General features: G+C 39.7%; 1 protein-coding gene across 1 annotated transcript in view; it reads right to left on the bottom strand.

The window, feature by feature from the left end:
• Positions 1-24,754, bottom strand: part of LOC106877668 (protein DD3-3) — a 115,310-nt gene that overhangs the window by 12,674 nt on the left and 77,882 nt on the right. The window contains exons 6-10 of the mRNA XM_014926617.3: positions 21,674-21,790; positions 15,003-15,152; positions 12,715-12,908; positions 10,098-10,331; positions 3,614-3,784 (exon numbers count right to left, since the gene is read on the bottom strand). Of these exons, the coding sequence (XP_014782103.1) occupies positions 3,614-3,784; positions 10,098-10,331; positions 12,715-12,908; positions 15,003-15,152; positions 21,674-21,790 (866 nt within the window). The remainder of the gene's footprint in view (positions 1-3,613; positions 3,785-10,097; positions 10,332-12,714; positions 12,909-15,002; positions 15,153-21,673; positions 21,791-24,754) is intronic.

Raw genomic sequence — 24,754 nt, forward strand, 5'->3', positions numbered from 1 at the left:
GCATGCCATTTTGGGGCCTACCTCTCATCATCAATGTGCCCCAGCCCCCCTCACTGATATGAGACCCCGCTTGCTAGATCAACTGGTTATCAAATAAAGCTCAGTATGCTTCTAGCCATTGCTCATCGTCTCTTTTCAACCAAATCCAATGACTTGCCTTTCCCACTGTAGTTTGGAGATCTACCTGTTTTGATGTGCTAACCAGCCATTTTTGAACCCGAGAATGTCCTTCTAAAAATACACAATCACATCATCAAAAAATCTTGAAGCTACAAGAAAACAAATGATAAATTTAAAACAATGTGAAAAATAGGCATTACATTTGACAGAATAATCTGGAATGCTAAAAGGGTTAAACTGTTGCTCTCCACCATTCCATTTTATGTACCCCTAACTATCACCTCTTTCTTCCATTGTCCCTGCATCTTCCCCCATACTGAGATTCACCACTGCACTCACCTCTATGCGATCTTTAACCGTCACTCTCCTTCTACACCCTCAAACACTTACACACCATCCTTTCAGATCCTTTGCCCCTTTATCCTCCTTCTTGTACCTTGAGGGCACACCCAGATACCTTGTCACCACTCTATTTTCTCCCTTTCCTGCTGTGGTAGTCATGTGTCCCCACTACAGCAAGATGCCAGTTCCTGTTCCTCTTTCATGCTCCCGCTCCTGAAGGCCCTTTTCCAATACTACAACATCCGACCCCACACACTCAATTGAGGGACCTTGTTTTACAAGTTACTATAAAGCCAGATTCCACATAAAAAAAAGCACCCAGTTCACTCTGTAAAGTGGTTGGCATCAGGAAGGGCATCCAGCCATTGCAACCATGCCAAAGAAGACATTGGAGTTCAATGCAATTCTCTAGTTCATCAGATCCTGTTGAGTCATCTACTCCATGATGAGTATCAATAAAATAAGTAGCTGTAGTGCACTGAGGGTGATGTAATTGACTAGCGCCGCCGTACCCCAGAATTGCTGGCCTTGTGTCAAAATTAGAAACCACTGTCAAGGAAGCTTATAAGTCAGTGAGCTGGTGGAATCATTAGTCTGCTGGACAAAATGCTTAGCAACATTTCTTCCAACTTCACATTCTTCTGAGTTCAAATGATGTTGGGGTAGACTTTGCTTTTCCTCCTTCTGGGGTCAATAAAATAAGTACCATTAAGCATTGGGGTCGATTAAATCAATTTACCCCCTGCCTTCCCCCCCCTCCTATCGGTTTCCATAATTTGAAACCAATACTGTCATCATGTTACTCGCACTTTCTATATTAACAATGGTTGGCCGTCATCACAGTTCAAATGAGTTCTTAGACATTCTACTCTCATAGATGTGTCAAAAAACAATGTTTTGCTCAAATACTTTATTTTGTGACAAGGTTCTTCACTTCCCTTTCCTCTGTGCAGGCATTCATGTTGCCAATAGCAGCCCTTTGTCCCTCATTGCCACTGTCCATTTCACACCATTTCCACCCCTCTTTACCTCTGACTTCTCCCCTAGCACTGTGCATCTCTCACACACACCACCCCCATTCACTTCATATCATCTGTGTTTCCATTTATTACCTCACACAGCCACTCATACTTCCTCCACTTTCCCTTCCAACTGATATTCCCAAACGACCCCCTTGTCCCCATTGTGTTCACCACTACATTTCTCTCTACCCACCCTCTTACACTTCCACAAACTTACCCACCCTTACTATTTCTTTTTTATTCATCTTCCTATAAATTGAGGGTGGCCATCTTCACCACCACCACCACCACCCCTCTTTTGCAACCAGGGTAACTATGCATCTTTCCCCACAGAAACGACTACTTACTGTCCCCCTATCATACCTTAACTTCTCATCATCCAGCATAAAGTCACCCCCACCAATACTACTCACCCCCATCTCAGTACTTATTTCATTAATCCTGAAAAGATGAACGGCAAAGTTGACCTTGGTGGAATTTGAACTCAGAATGCAAACACAGACAAAAGTCTGCTAAGCATTTTGCCCAGGTTGCTAATGATTCTACCAGCTCACTGACTTATGACCTTCCATAATCATCATCCTTGTCGTTTAATGTCCGTTTTCCATGCTGTCATGGGTTGGACGGTTTCACTGAGGACTGGCAAGCCAGAAGACTGCACCAGGCTCCAATATGAACTGGCAAGGTTTCTATGGCTGGATGGCATTCCTAATGCCAAACACTCTGAGAGTGTAGTGGGTGCTTTTTACGTGCCACCAGCACAAGAGCCAGTCAGGGGGTACTGGCATCATCCACATGTTCGGTTGGTGCTTTTTACATGCTACCGGCACAGGAGCCAGTCGGGGGGGGGGGGGGGGGGGGGCTGGTATTGACCGTGTTCAGATGGTGCTTTTAACATGCCACGGCACAGGAGTCAGTCAGGCGGCACTGGCATCAGCCACATTTGGATGGTACTTTTTACATGTCACCGGCACAGGGAGCCAGTCAGGCAGCACTGGCAATGACCCATGCATGAATGGTGCTTAATATTAATTAATAAATCATTAACATCACAAAAGTACTTTCAGTACTATTCTTAATTAATGATAGTCATTATTTTAGCATAAAATTGTGAGACAGGGGTCTTGTCTTGCAAGTTACTTGGTGAATTCACTGGTGCCAATGAAAAATAAAAAACACCCAGTACACTATGTAAAAAGGCTGGTTTTGGAGCTTGATGCAGTCTTCTGGTTCACTGGCTTCTGTTGTACCATCCAACTCATGACAGCATGGAAAATGGATATTAAACAATGATGATAATCAGAAAATTTCTATTTGTAAATCTCACAACGAGAGATATTCAGCAACAGTACTTTGGAATAAAGATTATTTGCCGGCATGACATAGCAGTCCTGGTTTAGGACGAATGTTGCTGTAATTTAGCCCCAGGAGACATCGTCTCCTGCTGGCCATACGACACGGCTTGTGTCCTTATATTTTCAAACATCCTGCGTTGTGAGATTTACAAATAGTAATTTTTTAAATTATAGATCAGTGACTTGTTGTCACTTTGAAAACTATATATTTCGAACTGGAATTTGGCAGTGCCACCTCTAGCCAAACAATTATTCTGTGCTGATGAAGGGAAATAACCCGAAAATCATGATACACAGATATTGTTTTGAGCTGAGTGGGGGTGCTAGATTCCTTTGTTCAAAAATATAAGGATACAGATCATGTTGTATAGTCAACTGGAGACGTTGTGTCCTGGGGCTAAATTACAGTAACATTCATCCTAAACCAGGACTGCCATGTTATGTTGGAAAACAATCTTTACTTCAATGATGATGATGATGACAATATCTTGCTCCAACACTAACCACCTAACTGTGTGTACTGGATATTATCATACCTTCAACAAGATGTGACTAAAGAACACTCTTTTCTCTCTTTCATCTCTGCTCAGTCATTAATCACAGAATGTACAGAGTGTATTTCAGTTCCCATCTAGCAAACCCATTCACAAGACTTTGGTTCATTTGGGTCTATGGCAGAAAAATATTTACCCAAGTTGCTACATGGTGGAACAGAACTGAATACCACATGGTTGGGAAGCAACCCACATTCGTATAACAAAATGATTTACATACTGAAAGTGGATATAGTCTCCAGTTGCTATGTTCAACAAGTTTGGTACAAAGTCGTATTCCACAGCTGGATAAACTTGAACAATATTTCCTCTCTTTCCTCTTACATTCAGATTGTGGATGACAGCATCTTTCAAATCTTGGGGACGTTTCTTGATCGAGAAAGTGTGAGACCTAGGAAACACAAACAATACAATTCGTTTTTAATGGTTGAACTTGAAGTAGATAAATCATAAATAACAGCAACTAATTAACTTGTTTCAGCCACTGGACTACAGTCATTTTGTAACACTACCTTGTAGGGATAATCAAACAAAGTGACACACACCATTGATTTTATTAATTCTAAGCCTGGTGCTAATTCTATTAGTCTCACTTGCTGAACTGTTAAGTTATGGGAAGGGAGGATGTAAACAAAGCAACACCGGTTGTAAAGCGGTGAGACAAAGGCAAACACAAAAACACACATACATACATTCATGTGCGTGTGTGTGTGTGTGCGCGCGTGTGCGTGTGGGCGTGCGTGCAATGGGCTTTCACACAATTTTCATCAAACAAATTCACTCCCAATGCATTAGTCATTTTGCGGCTACAATAGAATGCACTTGTCCAAAGTGCTGTGTATTAGAATTGAACTGAAAAACTGTGTGATTATGAAGCAGACTTGTTAACCACACAGCCATGTCTGCAATGAAAAAAGAATAAAACAGATGCAGGCATGACTGTGTGGGAAGAAGTTTGCTTCTTGACCACATGGTTCCAGGATCAATCCCACTGCATGGCACCTTGGGCAAGTGTCTTCTACTACAGCCTCAAGCTGACCAAAGCCTTGTTAGTGGACTTGGTAGATGGAAACTGAAAGAAGCCTGTTGAATGTGTGTACGTGTGTGTGTGTCTGTGTTTTTCCCCTCACCTCTGCTGTTGATGTGTTTATGTCCCGGTAACTTAGCAATCCAACATAAGAGACTGATAAAATAAGTACCAGGCTGAAATAAAAATAAGTAGTGAAGTTGATTCATTTGACTAAAATCCTTCAGACTAATGACTGACACAAGTATAAAAGACAAAAGATAAAAGTGGAACAACATTGATTTTTGGGTTTGGTTTTCTTTCTTTCATTCTTTCTTTTATCTTCAATGTTAAACAACCTGTTACCAATCTTTCTTTGGAATAATTACCATATTATATTTCATCGCAGTCAATCATCACATTCTTAGAGATAAATATTTATTGTGACAAGTTAAAGAACACCTGGTCGGAAAAGTGTACTTTATTTACCATTCTAAAAGAAAAAGGTATTATTTTTATGTCCAGAGTCTCCAAACACACTTGGGTCTGTGCTTTATTGGTTACAGCACTGACATCACTATGTAACATGAGCGCTTCTATGTGGTCCAGTAACTTGCTAGAAATAGTAAATGAATCTATACAGTCACTTGGCCATTTAGGGATGTGTGTGTACGTGTGTAACAACAGTGCCATTACTCTCTCTCTTTTACTCTTTTACTTGTTTGTCATTTGACTGCGGCCATGCTGGAGCAACGCCTTTAGTCAAGCAAATCGACCCCAGGACTTATTCTTTGTAAGCCTAGTACTTATTCTATTGGTTTCTTTTGACGAACCGCTAAGTTACGGGGACGTAAACACACCAGCATCAGTTGTCAGGCGCTGTTGGGGGGACAAACACAGACACACCAACACACACATATATATATATACATATACACGACGGGCTTCTTTCAGTTTCCGTCTACCAAATCCACTCACAGGGCTTTGGTCGGCCCGAGGCTATAGTAGATGACACTTGCCCAAGGTGCCACGTAGTAGGACTATATAACCATGTGGTTGGTGAGCAAGCTACTTACCACACAGCCACTCCTGCACCTATTTGTCTGCCATTGCAGGCATAAATGTATATTTTTCTGTGGAATATTTTCCATTCAACCAGTGCCAGAATATTTTCTGGCCCCAAAGGGAAAGGTCAATTGTTGGGATACATTTTGAGTTACGTTATGCTTTTGGCATCTCCAGGGAGGGCCATCAGAGATTAAGAAACTCTTGAACACCATGCATTAGAACCTTTCTGTGTTTTAAATTGAAGGAGTTCGAGACTAAGAAGAATGAAGAATAAGATTGTCTCCTTAAAGTGAATAGAGACTTTATCTTTAAGTTGTCCCATACACTGTACTCACATCATCATCATTGTTTAACATCCGTTTTCCATGCTGGTATGGGTTGGACGGTCTGACTGAAGACTGGCAAGCCAGGAGACCACACCAGGCTCTAATCTGATCTGGCAATGTTTCTACAGCTGGATGCCCTTCCTTACACCAACCACTCCGAGAATGTAGTGGGTGCTTTTTACGTGCCACCATCACGGGAGCCAGTCAGGCAGCACTGGCATCAGCCACATTCGGATGATGCTTTTTACATGTTCCCAGCACGGGCGGCCAGTCAGGCGGCACTGGCAATGATGCATGCATGAATGGTGCTTATTGTGTGCCACTAGCATGAGAGCCAGTCAGGTGGCACTGGCATTGGCCACAACTACAATTTCCATTTGACTGTGATATTATTTTTGATTTTGATTTTGATTTTACTTGACTCAATAGGTCTCCTTAAGCACAGCATGTCACCCGACGATTCAAAGGTACTTTTTAAGTGGGCTGGTTATGCGACACTGGTGTAGGCTATGGCTGTGATCTCACTTTTCGTACAGGGTCTTCTCAATCACAGCATATCTCCAGAGATCTCAGTCTTTCATCATTGCCTCTGTGAGGCCCAGTGATCAAAGGTCATGCTTCACCACCTCGTCGCATGTCTTCCTGGGTTTCTTTCATCCATGGGTTCCTTCCACAACATAGCTGTGTGGATAAGAAGTTCACTTTACACTCATCATGTACTGTAATCCCTTAGCAATTAAACCAGCTATATCTTGCCCAAATATTCTGTTTTATGTTCAAACTAGTCAGATCCATCTTATTACACCTACCCAACAATTTCATTCTAAAAATCAGCAATCACATCATCAAAATCTCAAAGTTACAAACTAAAGCATGATTAATTCAAAACAATCTGAATAAATAAGTGTTACATTTGACAATGCTAAAGAGTTAATGGTTATAGATTCAATTATAACACCTAAAGAGGGTTAGCTGTGTTAAAATTACTATATCTCTATATTGTAAAAGAAAAACAAATATGAACTCATTGGTACAAGCATAGCTGTGTGGTTAAGAAGTTCACTTTACAATCATTTAGTTTTAGGTTCAGTCCCACTGCACAGCACCTTGGGAATTTATCTTCATTATTGCCCCAGGCCAACCAAAGCTTGTGAGTGGATTTGGCAGCTGAAAACTGAAAGAAGCTTCTCCTCTCATATAACTAAAATACGGATAGAGAAAATCACATCTTTAATTGTTAAATTTACCATGCAAATCCAATGAGTGTTTCTGTTTTATCAACATATTTGGATAGAGAAAATGTCATTCAAATTAATATAGCCAAAAATACATGTTAAAACAACATTTTCAGGGTAATCCAAAATTAATTAAATTCAAATTAATTAAATTCAAGTGAACTAAGGATATATTTCCAGTACACAAACACATACAAAAAGAACGTTAAGAAGAAACATAATCTAAGAAAAGCTATTTTCGCACTCAAGTTTTGATGACTTCAATGGATAACGAAAGAATAAAAAATAAATATATAAACTCTACATTATGACAATTGGAAACAGAAATTCTAAGTCCTGACAGTCAGCTATTAAATATACTAAACATTTTTAGAAAAATTATTCTTATTATACAATACATGAAAAGCAATTATAATTAAGAATTAAAATATTAAAATGGCTTTTGAAATTTGTGACATTATTCCACTGTAAAATTCCCATTCAAATTTAATAATATTAATTTAGAAATAATTATATAATACATTTCTTCAATGCAAAGATCACATGTAGAATTGCCAATATCATACGATGGTGCTTAACCAATAACAGAGTATTAGTTAAGCAAAATCATACTTATCTTTTAAATCTCAAATGCATTTATTAAGATTTGAAGAATTACCTTTTCTTCTATACTCAAATGAATGTGATTGATTACGAAATCTAGATTTTCAAATTGCAGCAGATGAACCTATGTATTAATACTTATGATCCCCTGTTATTACCTTACACTGATACACTATATTTTCCCTTAACATAGGTTTTCTAAAGGACAGAAAATGTTGTTTTTACAATTACACAGGCATTTATTCACTTATATTTGGCATTCATGGTTAAAAGAATTTCTACTAGTCCTCCTCTCAGAATTAGGTGTTACGGCAGGATTATTATTATTATGATTATAATTATTATTATTATTATTATTATTATTATTATTATTATTATTATTATTATTATTATTATTATTATTAAAACTAGGTGTTAACTTAACAGTATTATCAGAGTTGGGGTTACTTTTACTTAAAGAATCAAAATCTAGTCCAGGAAAACTATCATCAGAATTAATTTCACAATTCACACTAACAATGTTACCCTTGTATACAGATTTTGAGTTAAGACATTCCCTAACTCACCATTTGCTATGTGCTGCTATAATCTCAGCCAAATATCTGGTGGTTGAATAAGAAAATTCTATACTATGGCAATTAAATAATTTCTCATATTTACTTGAAGGTGGGAAATGTTTATCTAGTACTGCAAATAATTTTTGAGGAATACTGGTAACTATTGAGTATAGGTAACTATTTGAGTATGGTGCATTAAGCCAGATAATATTCCTGGATTTATTTTTTCTATTATTTATTATATTAACTCTCATTATTTTTGCTTCTCCCTTCAAGACATTTTATTCAAGAACTATCAAATGAATTTTTCTTTGTAGTTTTTTTTTAAAAGAATTGTAATTGCCTAAGAAAGAGCTGCCCCCAATAACCAGGGGGGAAGACAACAAAAAAAAAAAAGATTTGTTTCACAAACATTTAAAATTTTATTTACACACATTAGATGATCACATTCGAAATGGCTACCAAACATGGCTATCAGGCGGCAAAACACAACAATGGCTAAAACAGTACAAAATCAAAACACAACTGAATGTAAAAGCAAAAGAAGAAAATTAACAAGTAACAAAAAGCAGTAACATTATTGACAATAGCGTTAGCAACTCTTATGCTGTTGTAAAAACTGCAATCCATTCATGTTGTAGTTAAATGAAGACAGATTTTCTTTCAATACAAAATGAACAGCTTGAATTGTTAGATATATCATAGTCAAAAGATATGTAGGTGAGAGAATTTTGCATATTTAACAGCATTTATTTGATATAGGAGCTAATCCAGGACAGAGCAAAGAAAAAATTTATATATATCCCTGCTTATGAAAAGACAGAAGTGGATAAAATTTCCTCTTAAATCAAGTAGCACAACAGGTTCTACAGAATATATCAGGAGAAGCTGCTTCACTTGCAAAAGGTAAAAGCTATGGTATCATCTTCTGTACAATTAGAATTGAAAACCTGACCAAACCACAGACTGAAACTGTCAGACATACCCCTGACTATATGTTTGTACCCTGGTACATAGGTTTAAAGTCAAAGAAATACAAGGGTCTTAATAAGAGATATTGGGCACAACATAGACCCATGGCTAACAGTGACTTTTGTGTTGCAATATGGGGAAGTGGTCAATGCAGGATTAACAAAAGATTACCTGTTTTTAGCCACAGAGATATACAAGAACTATGCCTCGTTGAAGACTCGTCTAAGACTAATGATACAAGAGAGAAAGCCTAGGTACCATGTTTGTCAGACCAAAACACATCTTAGAACTGAGAGTCAGAAGGAACAGGAAGAATAAAATAACGAAGAACAACAACAAAAGAAACGAGAAACCTCAGTTTGCAGAGCCCCACCATCTAAACCTGTTGTGAAACCAAAAGGAATTGTCTTTAGGTAAAGTATCACAAATAAAAGAGCAAACACCTAACAGTACCTACATGTGGTACCACATCTTCATCATGTGATGAGAAAAAAATAATAATTGCAGAGGAAAATTCTCAAATGTTAAATGAAAATATGAAGGTAAAAATGTCACAGAAAAAGAAAATTTAGCATAAACCAACGAAAATAGATGAGGAAGAATAATTTCTTCCAAATGACAATGAAATTCCTCCTCAGGAAAATAATGAAGAAAATAGAAAGATTGGAAGTGAACTGATGTACCATTCTTCAAAAATCAGACAAACAGTTAGTAGACAACATTTCACATCTCGAATGTCATGGACTTCTCAGAACTCTTAGATTGAGACAAAAACAATTATGTTCAGAATATAAACATACAAAAGATAGATTAACAATATAATTAAAATTAAGGCATTATACCAAAATTAAAAGAAAATACCCTGAAGATATGGACAAAAACTGAAAGGAATCAAACATTGTACTGAGAATGAAAGAAATAGTTAAAATGTTTTTACCTGTCTTGAAATACCCGACCAAACTGGGATGTATCAATGGCCAATCTCAAATCAAAATTGAGACCTTCAAAGATTTTCACAACTGGATTTTGTTTAAAGACATACCCTCGTTCTACAGCTTTACCATTAAGAGAGTACTCTTTTGAAAGATTGACTTTTGAAGGCTCCCCTTTTTTGTCTGGATTTAAAGTGTGATCTGCCCACCAATCATAGTCTGTTGTCGAAATGTTGTACCTAGAGACAAATGAATAAGAAAACTGTTAGTCTTAAAAATTAATTTGTTTTTATGTCTGTTTTCCATGCTAGCATGGGTTGGATGAAAGTATTACCAACATAATGTTTTACACCTGGATGACTTTCCTGTCACTAACATTTATGTATTTTCTATGTAAAAAAAAATCTTCCAATTCATGTCTTCGAACATTGAGCCTCATGGAGGCAGTGACAGGGGAGTGAAGCTTTGGCAATATATCGTGCTTCAGGAGACCTGTCAAGCCAAGTGAGATTGTAGTCGTGGTTGATACTGGTGTCACAGAACTGGCACCTGTGCCAGTGGCACGTGAAAAGCACTCACTACACTCTTGGAGTGATTGGTGTTAGGAAGGGCATCCAGCCGTAGAAACCATGCCATATCAGATTGGAAATTGGTGCATCTCCTTAGCTTACCAGTTATGTCAAACCATCCCATCCATGCAAGCACGGAAAACAGACATTAAATGATGATGATGAGGTCTTCAAAGACACAAAACACAAAAGCCTACAGATGATTTGTTGACAGGAGAAATAACAACAATGGTACCACTTTATAGCTCAGGGACTTTTGGAGAGGTGCACATAAATAAACACACACACAAACACAAACACACACACACACACACACACACACACACACACACACACACACACACATGGCAGGCTTCTTTCAGTTTCTATCTATCAAATCAACTAGCAAGATTTCTGTTGTCCTGAAGCTATAGTAGAAGACACTTGCCTCAATTCCTCAACTGGAATTAAACCTAAAACTACATGGTTAGGAAGTGGACTTCTCAATTTGACCACGACATTTATCATAAGATGGTTGTAGAGAGAGAGATACCGTTTTGCAGAGATACTTCAACATTTTTAAGACAAATCCTAACTATTTTTGGTGCCACACAAAATGCATCCTGTACATGCTGTAAAATAGTTGGCATTAGAAAGGGTAATCCACAGTTGAAACCAGGCCAAGACGGTTAGTGAAGCATGATGCAGTCTTTTGATCCATCAGATCCAATAAAACTGTCCACACATGGAAGATGGACATTAAATGATGATGATGATACATAATTCAACATTAACATATATGTTCTTATGCCAGTGCTGTATAACCAGTCCATTTAAGAGGACCCTTCAATCATTGGACAATAAACTATGCTTGCGGAGACCTGTTGAGGCAAGTGAAATTGCTGTTGTGGCCGATGACAGTACTGCCTGATTGGCACCTGTGCCAGTGGAACATTAGAAGCACCATTCGAGTGTGATTGTTGCCAGGGCCGCTGACTGGCTCCCGTGTCAGTGGCACATAAAAAAAACACCGTTCGAGCATGGTCATTGCCAGTGCCACCAGACTGGCTCCTGTGCCAGTGGCACATAAAAAGCACCATTTGAGCGTGGCCAATGCCAGTACCGCCTGACTGGCCTTGTGCCGGTGGCACGTAAAAGTACCCACTACACTCTCAGAGTGGTTGGTATTAGGAAGGGCATCCAGCTGTAGAAACTTTGCCAGATCAGATTGGAGACTGGTGCAGCCTCCTGGCTCTCAAGACCTCAGTCAAATCGTCCAACCCATGCCAGCATGGAAAGCAGACGTTAAACGATGATGATGATGATATGATTCTTCATTGGTTACGATCAAAATGCCTTTCTCACAAAAGAGTTATTATTCCGTTGTGTCTGGGGAGAGTCATTCTCTTTTAATGCCTTATAATTTAAAAAACTTACCAGTAAAATTTCCACTCATTTACTTAATTTTTCTAAAATTTTCATTGCGTCTGGCAACCTTTTCAATTGTTGTTGACTATGTCAATTATCCAAGTTGCTTGGATAACAGACAGACTCAACAACAATTGAAAAGGTTGCAAGACACAACGAAAATTTTTTTTTTTAAATAAGTAAATGAGTGGAAATTTTACCGGTGAGTGTGTTAAATTATAAGGCATTAAAAGAGAATGACTCTCCCCAGACACAACAGAATATGCTTCAACACACGAACTCACATAAAGAATCTTGCAAACCAAATCCAAAACAAAAGTTATTGCTGTATAATACTCAATTATACAGACAGAAATTCTATAATGAGATTAACTTACTTTTTACATCTTAATATGGTATGGTATAGAGATATATATCGTCATCATATGTTATATATGGCCTTCTTTTATTGAAATGGTAGGCTGTGATTTGAGGAAATTTTTTGCTGCTATTTCTAGCAGGTTGAGCTACCACATCGCAGTTCCTTCATTAGTTTCTTATACTTATAGTTAAATATAAGTATAAACGATGTATAGTTAATAGACTAACATCACATGAACAAAAATATTTAAAAAATAACAACAAAAAAAACTGAAAAGAAACTGACCTTATTCTTAGAATACAGTGTTCACCAGGGGTCTCAGGAATGGTCCAGTTGAAGACATTGGATTTACCATTAAGACCATTGCCTAAATAATTATCCCAGCTAAACTGAGCCTCTCTACATATAGGGGCAGCTACAGCATGGGCTGGATATTCTGTCCACACACCAATCTTTTCGTTTGTCTTGGATTTTAGTTTCTGTTAAAGATAAATATATTCTTTTATTCTTTAATATTCTCATTCTTGGTTTTTAGGCATTAGACAGCAGCCATACTAGAGCACCACTTTTAAGGGATTTTAAGTTAATCATATCAACCCTGCTACTTTGAAAAAACAGAATGGTCAACCATATTATTAACATCCCTACTGCTTCACTCATTGGTGACAAATGTAAAAATCTTGCTTTCAAATTTTGACACAAAGCCAGCAATTACATCAACCCTCCCAGTGCTCAACTGGTACTTATTGTAATGACCCCGGAAGGATGAAAGGTTAAGTCACCCCCCAGTGGCATTTGAACTCAGAATGTTATGTCAGAAGTAATGTCATAAAGCATTTTAGGGTGGAATTGGTCCCTAAAGCAGTGGAAGAATGTTATTTTCTCAGACGAGTCATCCTTTACCTTATTTCTGACCACCAGCCGAGTATACATGTGGAGACAGCCAAAAGAAGCATTTGACCCAGATTGCCTTCTTTCGACTGTTAAACATGGAGGAGAATCTGTGATGATTTGGTGGGGGGTCTATATCTTGGAAATCTGCCAGCCCAGTGGTTTCCCTTCATGGCAGAATTAATAGTCAAGACTATTTAAGCATTTTATCTGATCAAATTCATCCTATGGTTGCAGAACTTTCAGGATGATAATGTACCAATTCACACAGTTAAAGTTGTTACTGAATGGCACGAGAAACATTCTAGTGAAGTTGAACATCTTATGTGGCCACCACAGTCCCCAGATCTCAATATTATTGAACATTTATGGTGCATTTTATGAAAACAAGTAAGGAGTTGATATCTTCTACCATCATCACTACAAGAACTGGAGACTGTTTTAGCTGAAGAATGGACAAAAATTCCTTTGGAAACAATTCAAACTTTGTACGAGTCCATACCTCGTAGAATTCAAGCTGTAATTACTGCCAAAGGCGGTCCTACCCCATATTAAAATGAATTTGTTTGAAGTTTTAAGGTGTTTCCATTATTTTGTCCAACCCCTATATGTGTACCCTCGCACACACATATATATATAGGCACAAGCATGGCAGTGTGGTTGAAAAGCTTGCTTCCCAGCCAAGTGATTTGGGGTTCAGTTCCACTGCACAGCCGACATCTTGGGCAAATGTGACTTTTATTGTAGTCCCGAGGCTGACCGCGTCCTTGTGAGGGGATTTGAGGGATAGAAGAAGTTGAAATAGGAGTTCGTATCATAGAACTGGGAGAGGTTTCAAGTGGGTTGGAATTAAAAGGATCAAATAAGTACCAGATAAAAGTAAGTTCTGGGGTCATTATGAATAACTAAGACCAGAAAGAAGGTGAGCCCTGCATGGCTGCAAGTCCAATGACTGAAAGTAACAGAAAGGTTGGAAAAAGAAGAAAACAGAACAAGATATATTGAGTTGCTCGTATTCTAAAATAAGGTGCACGGCTCAGTGGTTAGTGTAGTCAGCTCATGATCATAAGGCCAGGAGTTCAATTTTCAGTGGCACATCGTGTCCTTGAGCAAGACACTTTATTTCCTGTTCTTCCAGCCCACTTAGCTGGCAAAGATGAGTCATATTCATCATCATCATCGTTTAACGTTCATTTTCCATGCTGGCATGGGTTGGACAGTTTAACTGGAGTCTGGGAAGCCAGGAAGCTGCACCAGTCTCCAATCCAATCTGGCAGTGTTTCTACAGCTAGATACGCTTCTTAATGCCAGCCACTCCGAGAGTGTAGTGGGTGCTTTTTACGTGCCACCGGCACAGGAGCCAGTCGAGGCAAGGGGGCGGGCATCGACCACATTTGAATGGTAATACATATATTTCAAAGGGTCAGCCTTGTCATACTTTGTGTCACGCTGAATCTCCCTGAGAACTACATTAAGAGTACACATGTCTGTGGAGTGCTCAGCCACTTGCACGTTAGTCTCGCGAACAGGCTGTTCCACTGATCAGGTCAACTGGAATGTACTTCATCGTAACCGATGGAGTGACAGTTATATTGAAATAAACATTGTTTCATATACTAAGAATTTATAATAATTTCTTTATATATTTCAAAAATACAAAAAGCAATATTTCAAACACTGACCTCACATTCTTCTTTATTATTTGGGATAACAAAGTTCTTCTGTTGCAAGACATTAAAAGGTACCTTACAGCTCCATTTAGACTTCACATTCTGACTGTTTTGTGTGTAGTAACTGCACCGACTAACATTGTTTGTCATTACGGCAATGTCCTGGTGAAAGAAAAAAGGTAAATAATGAGATCAAAATATATCATTGGGATGGCAGAGAAGCATAGCTTTATGGTCAAAAGTGCATCATCATCATTTAACATCATTGTTAGCATCAGTTGGACAGTTTGACTGGCTGGCACGCTGGAAGGCTGCACAAGACTCCAGTCTGATTTGGCATGGTTTTCTACAGCTGGATACTCTTCCAAGCACCAACCACTCAAGAGTGCAATAGGTGCTTTAACGTGCCACCAGCACAGGTGCCATTTGTGTGACACCAGGGTGCGTTTACATGCCACCGGCACAGGCACCAATTTGTGTGACACTTGGATGTGTTTACGTGCCACCAGCACAGGTGCCAATTTGCATAACACCAGGGTGCATTTACGTTTAATTCAATTGGCACTTGTACTGGTGCACAGGTGCCAATTGCGCGACACCAGCATCTGCCATGACTGCGATTTTTCTCAGTTTGATGGGTCTTCTTCTGAAGCATGAAATAATGCCAAAGGAACTCAAAAAGGAACTCAGCCACTTTGCTTCCATGAGGCCCAATGCTCAAAAGGAACTCAACCACTTGCTTCCGTGAGGCCCAACACTTGAAAGGAACTCACCCACTTTGCTTTCGTGAGTCCCAATGCTCGAAAGGAACTCAGCCGCTTTGCCTACATTTCATAATTATATGTATCTCAGTTCAGACTCACTGTACAGCATCCCTTTTCTTACAATATTTCTATTGAAATAGACTGCCTTTGTTTGGTTTTGTCAAGGTACATAGCTCAGTGGTTAGTGCATTAGGCTCACAATTGTGAAGTTGTGAATTCAATTCCCAGACTGGGCTGTGTGTTGTGTTCTTGAGCAAGACACTTTATTTCACATTGCTCAGTTCACTGAACTGTACAAATGAGTTGCAACGCCACTGGTGCCAAGCTGTATCGGCCCCTTTGTCTTTCCCTTGGTGTGGAGAGGGAAGACAGGAATGCATGGATGACCACTGGTCTTCCACAAAACAACCTTGGCTGAAAGTTCCCCCCTCAAGGGGGAACTTTTGACATGCAATTCCATGGTCTTTCATAAATGAAGTGGGAAGAGGAGGGTTTTTACCCTATTTACATTAACACTTCCTTCAGATCTTCGGAGGACTGTAGCAGGGTCCACTTCATTGCAAACATTTGAATCAAGTTTTAGAATGAATATGCCAGTACCACCTGATTGGCCCTCATGCCAGTGGCACATAAAAGCACCCACTACACTCTTGGAATAGTTGGCGTTAGGAAGGGCATCCAGCTGTAGAAACTCTGCCAGATCAGATTGGAGCCTGGTGCAGCCATCTGGCTTGCCAGCCCTCAGTCAAACTGTCCATGCCAGCATGGAAAGCAGACGTTAAACGATGATGATGATGATAATGATAACCCTTAAAATATAGCCTCTTTTCCCTTTCCCCCCCACTTTTCTCTGAAATCCTACAAAAGGGTCAACAGTGTTGTCCTTCTTCCTTCTCTTACTAAACTGTAAAATCCTTTAAAAAGCACCATGTAGTTTTTTCTTATAATACAGATATTTAAGCAACATTCCTAAACAAAATGTCAATCTCTAATTCTATTTATCCTATACCTGAGCTTGACACACACAATGACATCTGGATGCAGGACGGTGCTCCACCACATTATGGCAGAAATGTATGCGACTTCTTGGATGACACTTTTGAGATGTGGATCGGCAGGAGAGAAACCATTGACTGGCCTCCACGATTGCTGGACCTGAGTCCCTGTGATTACTCAATGTGGGGTATCCTGAAGGAATGCGTCTACTCACAAGATGTTTGGACAATACCTGAGTTGAGGAGAAAGAGTCATTGCAGAATTTGTAGCCCTTGGGCAATGATAAGGACTTGTGTCGGCAAATCTGCCATTCCATCCAGAGAAGAAACCAGTTGTATATTGAGTGTGAACGACAACACTTTGAGATACAATATAAGTGTTATCTTGTTTTTGTCTTGAAATTATAATTGTATGATGACTAAATAAAATTTATTTGGAAATTTGTATTTATTATTATTAGAACTGGGTAAAGTGAATTATGGCCATCCCTTCCACAAATTAATTGTTTTGCATGTTTTTCTCTAAGTTGAAAAAGTCGCAAACACTGAAACCGGTACTAAAATGTTCTTCATGATAAAATTATTTTAGCATTTTCTACCTTGTCTTCTTTTCCTTATATATATCAACTCGCGTATTCCTTTTCAACCTTCTACATATATCATCATCATCCTCATCATCATCACCATCATCATCATCGTTTAACGTCTGCTTTCCATGCTAGCATGGGTTGGACAATTTGACTGAGGACTGGCGAACCAGATGGCTACATCAGGCTCCAATCTGATTTGGCAGAGTTTTTATAGCTGGATGCCCTTCCTAATGCCAACCACTCTGAGAGTGTAGTGGGTGCTTTTACGTGTCACTGACACGAAGGCCAGTCAGGCGGTACTGGCAACGGCTACGCTCAAAATGGTGTATTTTATATGCCACCTGCACAGGAGCCAGTCCAGCGGCACTGGCAACAATCTCGCTTGAATGACTTTTCACGTGCCACCGGCACAAGTGCCAGGAAGGTGACGCTGGTAACGATCATGCTCGAATGGTGCTCTTAACGCTCCACTGGTACAGGTGCCATCACGATTTCGCTTTCACTTGCCTCAACAGGTCTTCACAAGCAGAGTTTAGTGTCCAATGAAGGGAAGGTATGCATAAGTGGGCTGGCTACATCCCTGGCAGAGGCCTTGGATTTTGGTCTCACTTGGCTTGCCAGATCTTCTCACACATATTTCCAAAGGTTTCGGTCAGAAGTCATTGCCCCAGGGAGGCCTAATGTTCAGAGGTCGTGCTTCACCACCTCATATATAAATTTAAATAATAAGGGTAAAAACTGATATTAATTAGATTAATATCAATTAAAACCAGTGGCCTAGATTATTGAAAAAAATCTGAAGATTCAGAAAATTATGTTACATACATATAAGAGGAATGACCACTAGGTGGACTCCTAATATGCTAAATGTAGACCCCATATGGTCTGACCACTAAGAAAAATTGTTCTCAGGAAAATTTGGCAAATGCAAAAACGTAAAGCGAGCATGACAAATGAAAAGATACAAATTTTCTTGAGAACAGTTTTTCTTAATGGTCAAATCATATGGGGTCTACATTTAGCATATTAGGAGTCCACCTAGTGGTCTTTCCTCTTATTCATATATATATATATATATATATATATATATATATGTCTATAGTAAATCCCAAAAAATGAAGAACAAATACAAAAAACAACACGAGGACATGGTACATGTAAAGTATTAGCAGACGCTCAGAGAAGGAAAGAAAGGTGGTTTTACGTTTCAAGCAAAGCTCTTTGTCAGAAACAGAGGAAAGTCTAATAGAAAAGGAAGAGGGACAGAAAACAAATCGCCAACGGTTCACATGCGGTTACATAAATGTAATGGGTAAAGACCTCCTTTGCTCATGAATGACTGTGGGATTTCACCTACAAAGTTCCCCCTCCAACTATATGTCATAATCATCATCATCATCAACTAACATATGCTTTCCATGCAGGCATGGGTTGGACGGTTTGACAGGAGCTGAGCAGCTGAGGGGATGTTCAGGCTCCATTTCTGGATGTCCTTCCTAACGCCAACTACTTTAAAGAGTTTACTGAGTGATTTTACACAGCACCAGCAAGGGTGCTTTTTTACATGGCACCAGCACCTACGAACCTGCAACATCATCATTTAACATCTGTTCTTCATGCTGGTCTACCCTGCTGAGTGGTTGGTGTTAGGAAGGGCATCCAGCTGTAAAAACCTTGCCAAAACTGACCTTGCCTGTGCTTGTGCCACATAAAAAGCACTAAGTCCATCCTGCTGAATGGTTGGTGCTAGGAAGAGCATCTAGCTGTAAAAATCCTGCCAAAACAGTCACAGAAGTCTGGTGCAGGCTTCTGCCTGGCTGGCTCCTGTCAAACTGTCCCACCCATGCCAGCATGGAAAGTGGACGTTAAACAATGATGATGATGATGAGAGAACATAGTTTTAGTCTTATAAGAACCACACAGCAGGGTTTATCATGTAGCATACAGAAGAAATATATTAGGGCCCACATAGTGTGGAGGTTACATAATCATTATCATTGTCACAGGCTGGGGTCTGCAGCTGATGACTGATGTCTTCCTTGGGCTGCGTTGTAAAAATGATTAATAACATTCTCGAACAAATAACAGAAGCTTTAATTACTGCTTGTAGTGTTTTCTGTGTTGGTCTTTTAATGAATACTTATAGCAACAATTACACACTGGGAGAGACATACAACTGGGAGCTACAACAGACTAACTAGTACTTATCGATCTGTGTACCTGGCCTATCACAACTGGAAAAACAATCAGGTTGTATTCATGGTGAGAAATTCGGTGCCTTCTGTCTGCCAAAAGCTGGTAGTGAATGAGAATAGAGACATCAAGCAGCTGTCTCAACATTCTACAATCTGCTGCCTCATCATCTGTGATTACTGCCAAAAGCCATCATTATAGAGGACTCAACGAGAAAGTTACAGAAAGTCGAATCATGCGATGGCGTGACACTGACTTGTTGGTTGATTAGGTAATCACGTAAAACAACAGCAGTCTCATCATGCTATCTACTTGGCTATCTAATGATTCAGTTTTGAGACTGCTACATCATTATTTAGCATCCACATTCTCCTTTGCAGCAACACACCTGTTCCTGTCCTCATTCCTAATCTCTCTCTCTCTCTCCAGCTAGGTAACCTTGTACCTCCGCTGCATCAAGACACCCATTTCTGTGTCTGTCACACACTAACCTTTCATCATCCGACACAAGATCACTTCATCCAATTCCCTCTCCCCTCTCAAAAGATATTTTTGTCTTGCAAGGTACTTGGTGACCCTGTCAGTGAAGGTGCCACTTAAAAGCACTCGATCCATGCTGTAAAGTGGTGGGCATCTGGAAGGACACCCAGCCATAAAAAGCATTAAGTCCACTCTGCTGAGCGGTTGGTGTTAGGAAGGGCATCCAGCCATAAAGATCCAGCAAAAACAGTCACAGAAGTCTGGTGCAGGCTTCTACCTGGCTGGCTCCTGTCAAACCATCCCACCCATGCCAGCATGGAAGGTGGGTGGTAAACGATGATGATGATGATTTCTATGTTTGCATGAGTCAGACAGAATCTGTTGAAGCAGATTTTCTACAGCTGGATGCCTTTTCTGTCATCAACCCTCACCAGCTGCCAAACCTAGCAAACATTTTTCCAAAACCTGGAATTTTTTTTTTTCATGGACGATTAGAAATGAACAGCATCAGTCATATAACAATGATACTCGCATATAACACAAATACACACACTCTTTCACTTGTTTCAGTCATTTGACTGTGGCCACGCTGGAGCACCGCCTTTAGTTGAGCAAATTGACCCCAGGACTTATTCTTTGTAAGCCTAGTACTTATTCGATCAGACTCTTTTGCCGAACCGCTAAGTGACAGGGACATAAACACACCAGCATCGGTTGTCAAGCAATGCTAGGAGGACAAACGCAGACACACAACACACACACACACACACACACACACACACACACACACACACACACACACACACACACACACACACACATATATATATATATATATATATATACATTCATTTATATTTATATAAGGGCATTACTACAGAATAATGCCACAATATAAACGAATAATTATATTCTTGGGAATAGAAATTTCCCTTATGAATTTTTTTACACACTGGCTTCCTGATAAAATTCTTGTAAAAGATTTTTATCCTTTTTTAAATTTATTAATCATATATATATATACATATATACGACGGGGTTCTTTCAGTTTCCATCTACCAAATCCACTCACAAGGCATTGGTCAGCCTGAGGCTACAGTAGAAGACACTTGCCCAAGGTGCCACGCAGTGGGGCTGAACCCGGAACCATGTGGTTGGTAAGCAAGCTACTTACCACACAGCCACTCCTGCACCTATAAATACAATCCGCTTCTTTCAGTTTCTATCAACCAAATCCACTCGCAAGGCTTTGGTCAGTCTGGAGCTTTAAAAGAGACTTGTCCAAGGTGCTACTCAATGGCATTGAACCCGATCATCATCATCATCATCATCATCATCATCATCATCATCATCATCATCATCATCATTGTCATCATCATCATCATTTAACATCTGTCTTCTATGCCGGCATGGGTTGGCTGGTGTAACAGGATCTACCAAGCCCCGAGGACTATATCTAACGTTTTGGCATGGTTTCTATGGCTGGATTCCCTTTCTAATGGCAACCACCTTATAGAACATCCTGGGTGCCTTTTTTTCCATGCCATGGTACCAGTACTAGTGAGGTATCCCACACTAGGGTATGTTAGGTACCACATAGCAGATGGGCTAAGTACCACAAAGTAGGGTGAGTTAGGTACTACTAAATGAAATATACTTACAATCCAAGGAGATGGATGCCAGTAGGGGTAATAATCTCTCTCTTCTGGGCATTCATAGCCTCGTCGAGTGGCAGCTGGATTTTGTCGGGTATAAATTGCTGTATCTTTTTTGAGTTTCTGAAATAAAAAGAAAACAACATCAATATCATTGCCATCATCATCATCACCACCACCAGCATAACCACCACAACCACTGCTGTGACAATCACAATCACCAATCACCACCATAACCACCAGCACCAACACCATCACCACCACCATCATCATCACCATCATTATCCTCACCACCAGCACCATCATCACCATCACCACCATCATCATCCACACCACCATCACCACCACCATCATCATCACCACCATCATCACCACCACCACCATCACCACCACCATCATCATCACCATCATTATCCTCACCACCAGCACCATCATCACCATCACCACCATCATCATCCACATCACCATCACCACCACCATCATCATCACCACCATCATCATCACCACCACCACCACCACCACCATCATCATCATCACCACCACCATCACCACAACCATCATCATCACCATCAGCATCATCATCACCACCACCACCCATCCTCATCATTATCCTTCATAGAACTTCACACACCAAACTGTCCTGTTCCTCCATCACAGTCCCAGTTTATCTTCCCATTAGTCAGTTACAAGATGATTACTCTCTCTCTCTCTCTCTCTCTCTCTCTCTCTCTGCCACTAACAATAAGCTGACATATTGAATAATCTTTTCTAATCTAAGCACAAGGCCTAGAAATACCGCTAAGCATTTCTCCCGATGTGCTAATGTTTCTGCCAGCTCACCACCTTCATAGTTTTCAATCTTTTCTACTCTAGGCACAAGGCCCAAAATTTTGGGGGAGGAGGGGGCCAGTCGATTAGATCGACCCCAGTATGCAACTGGTACTTAATTTATCGACCCCAAAAGGATGAAAGGCAAAGGCGACCTCAGCGGAGTTTGAACTCAGAACGTAGCAGCAGACAAAATACCGCTAAGCATTTCGTCCAGCATGCTAATGTTTCTGCCAGCTCGCCACCTTTGACACATTAAATAATACTGCATTCTGTCTTTTCTGTTATTTCGCCTGTCCCCTCCTCCTTCACCTGCCCCCAATGAACTCTATATTCTTGAGAGTTTACTTCGGCATCTCTTCAGAACCATCATTGTCCTCTGCAGTAAGACACTTGTGTCTCTCCCTCTATCATACTTCAGTCCACAAAGCCCAGCATAAAGCCACCGCTCTCTCTACAATTAGTTCACTTAATCAAGGAGGCTTTTACCTTTCCTTGATTTGCATGCAAGTCACTTGGTGCCCCCACTAGTACAGGTACCATGGAGGGAAAAAAAGGCACCCAGGATGTTCAGTAATGTGGTTGCCATTAGAAAGGGCATCCAGCCATAGAAACCATGCCAAAGCTAACATTGGCGTTATATGTAGTCCTCAGGGCTTGGTAGATCCTGTTCCTGTTTTTTTCTATTCTTTTTTGCTTCAAATTTCTTGGATTTGTTTGTCTGTCTGCTAGTCTCGTATTTCTCTCTTTGCATGAATACAAAGAGATTCCTCTTGTTAACACTTTTCCAACAATTCATTATAGCCCAAGCCTCTTTACCAAGTGCTACTTAACAGAAGTATCCGCCATAGATAAACAATTCTTAATAACATGCAACAAAGGCATTCAGAGACCATCCTACGACACTTAAGTCGAATCACGGTAATTAATATTCCATGCTAATACATGCATTAAGATCTACTTATATGGGAGTGTGTGCATGAGTGTGTGTGTGTGTGTATGTAAATTTACATGTGTATTATGTATATATATGTATACATATACATGCATATATATATACACATATATATGTACATACATATACACATATATATGTACATATATATATATACATATATATATATGCATATATATGTACATATATATATGCATATATATGTACATATATATATGCATATATATGTACATATATATATGCATATATATGTACATATACATATGCATATATATGTACATATACATATGCATATATATGTACATATATATATACATATATATGTACATATATATATACATATATATGTACATATATATATACATATATATGTGCATATATATGTACAAGTATCTTGAGAGAAAAGCTGAACATTAGAAGCATCAGTTGTGGTGTGCAAGAGAGACGATTGCGCTGGTATGGACATGTGGTGAGAATGGATGAGGATAGCTGCGTGAAAAAGTGCCACACCCTAACAGTTGAGGGAACCCGTGGAAGAGGTAGGCCCAAGAAGACCTGGGCTGAGGTGGTGAGGCAAGACCTTCGTACATTGGGCCTCACCGAGGCGATGACTACTGACCGAGACCTTTGGAAATGTGCTGTGCGTGAGAAGACCCGGCAAGCCAAGTAAGATCGTTGCCAGTGCCCCTGGACTGGTTCTTGTGCGGGTGGCACATGAGATGCACCATTTTGAGTGTGGCCGTTGCCAGTACCGCCTGACTGGCTCCCGTAGGATTTTCGAGCGAGATCGTTGCCAGTGCCCCTGGACTGGCTTGTGCGGGTGGCACATAAAAGACACCATTTCGAGCATGGCCGTTTTCGTGCGGGTGACACGTAAAAGCACCCACTACACTCTCTGAGTGGTTGGCGTTAGGAAGGGCATCCAGCTGTAGAAACTCTGCCAAATTAGACTGGAGCCTGGTGTTGCCATCCGGTTTCACCAGTCCTCAGTCAAATCGTCCAACCCATGCTAGCATGGAAAGCGGACGTTAAACGATGATGATGATATATATATATGCATGTATATGTACATATATATACATATATTTGCACATATATATGTACATATATATATACATATACACACACACACACACACACACACACATATATATTTAAGGTAAACAGAAAATGCATATAATATCGATGAGCAGCAACTGATTTGCATCAATTATTTATTTATTTATTATTTACAAAAAGACTGCATCCCATCCAACAGCTGTTTCTGCTGTCAACATTCTTTGGTATTACCATTATTATTATTA

Source organism: Octopus bimaculoides, chromosome 1, assembly GCF_046866305.1.
Source record: "Octopus bimaculoides isolate indiv1 chromosome 1, ASM4686630v1, whole genome shotgun sequence".
Taxonomy (NCBI): Eukaryota; Metazoa; Mollusca; class Cephalopoda; order Octopoda; family Octopodidae; genus Octopus; species Octopus bimaculoides.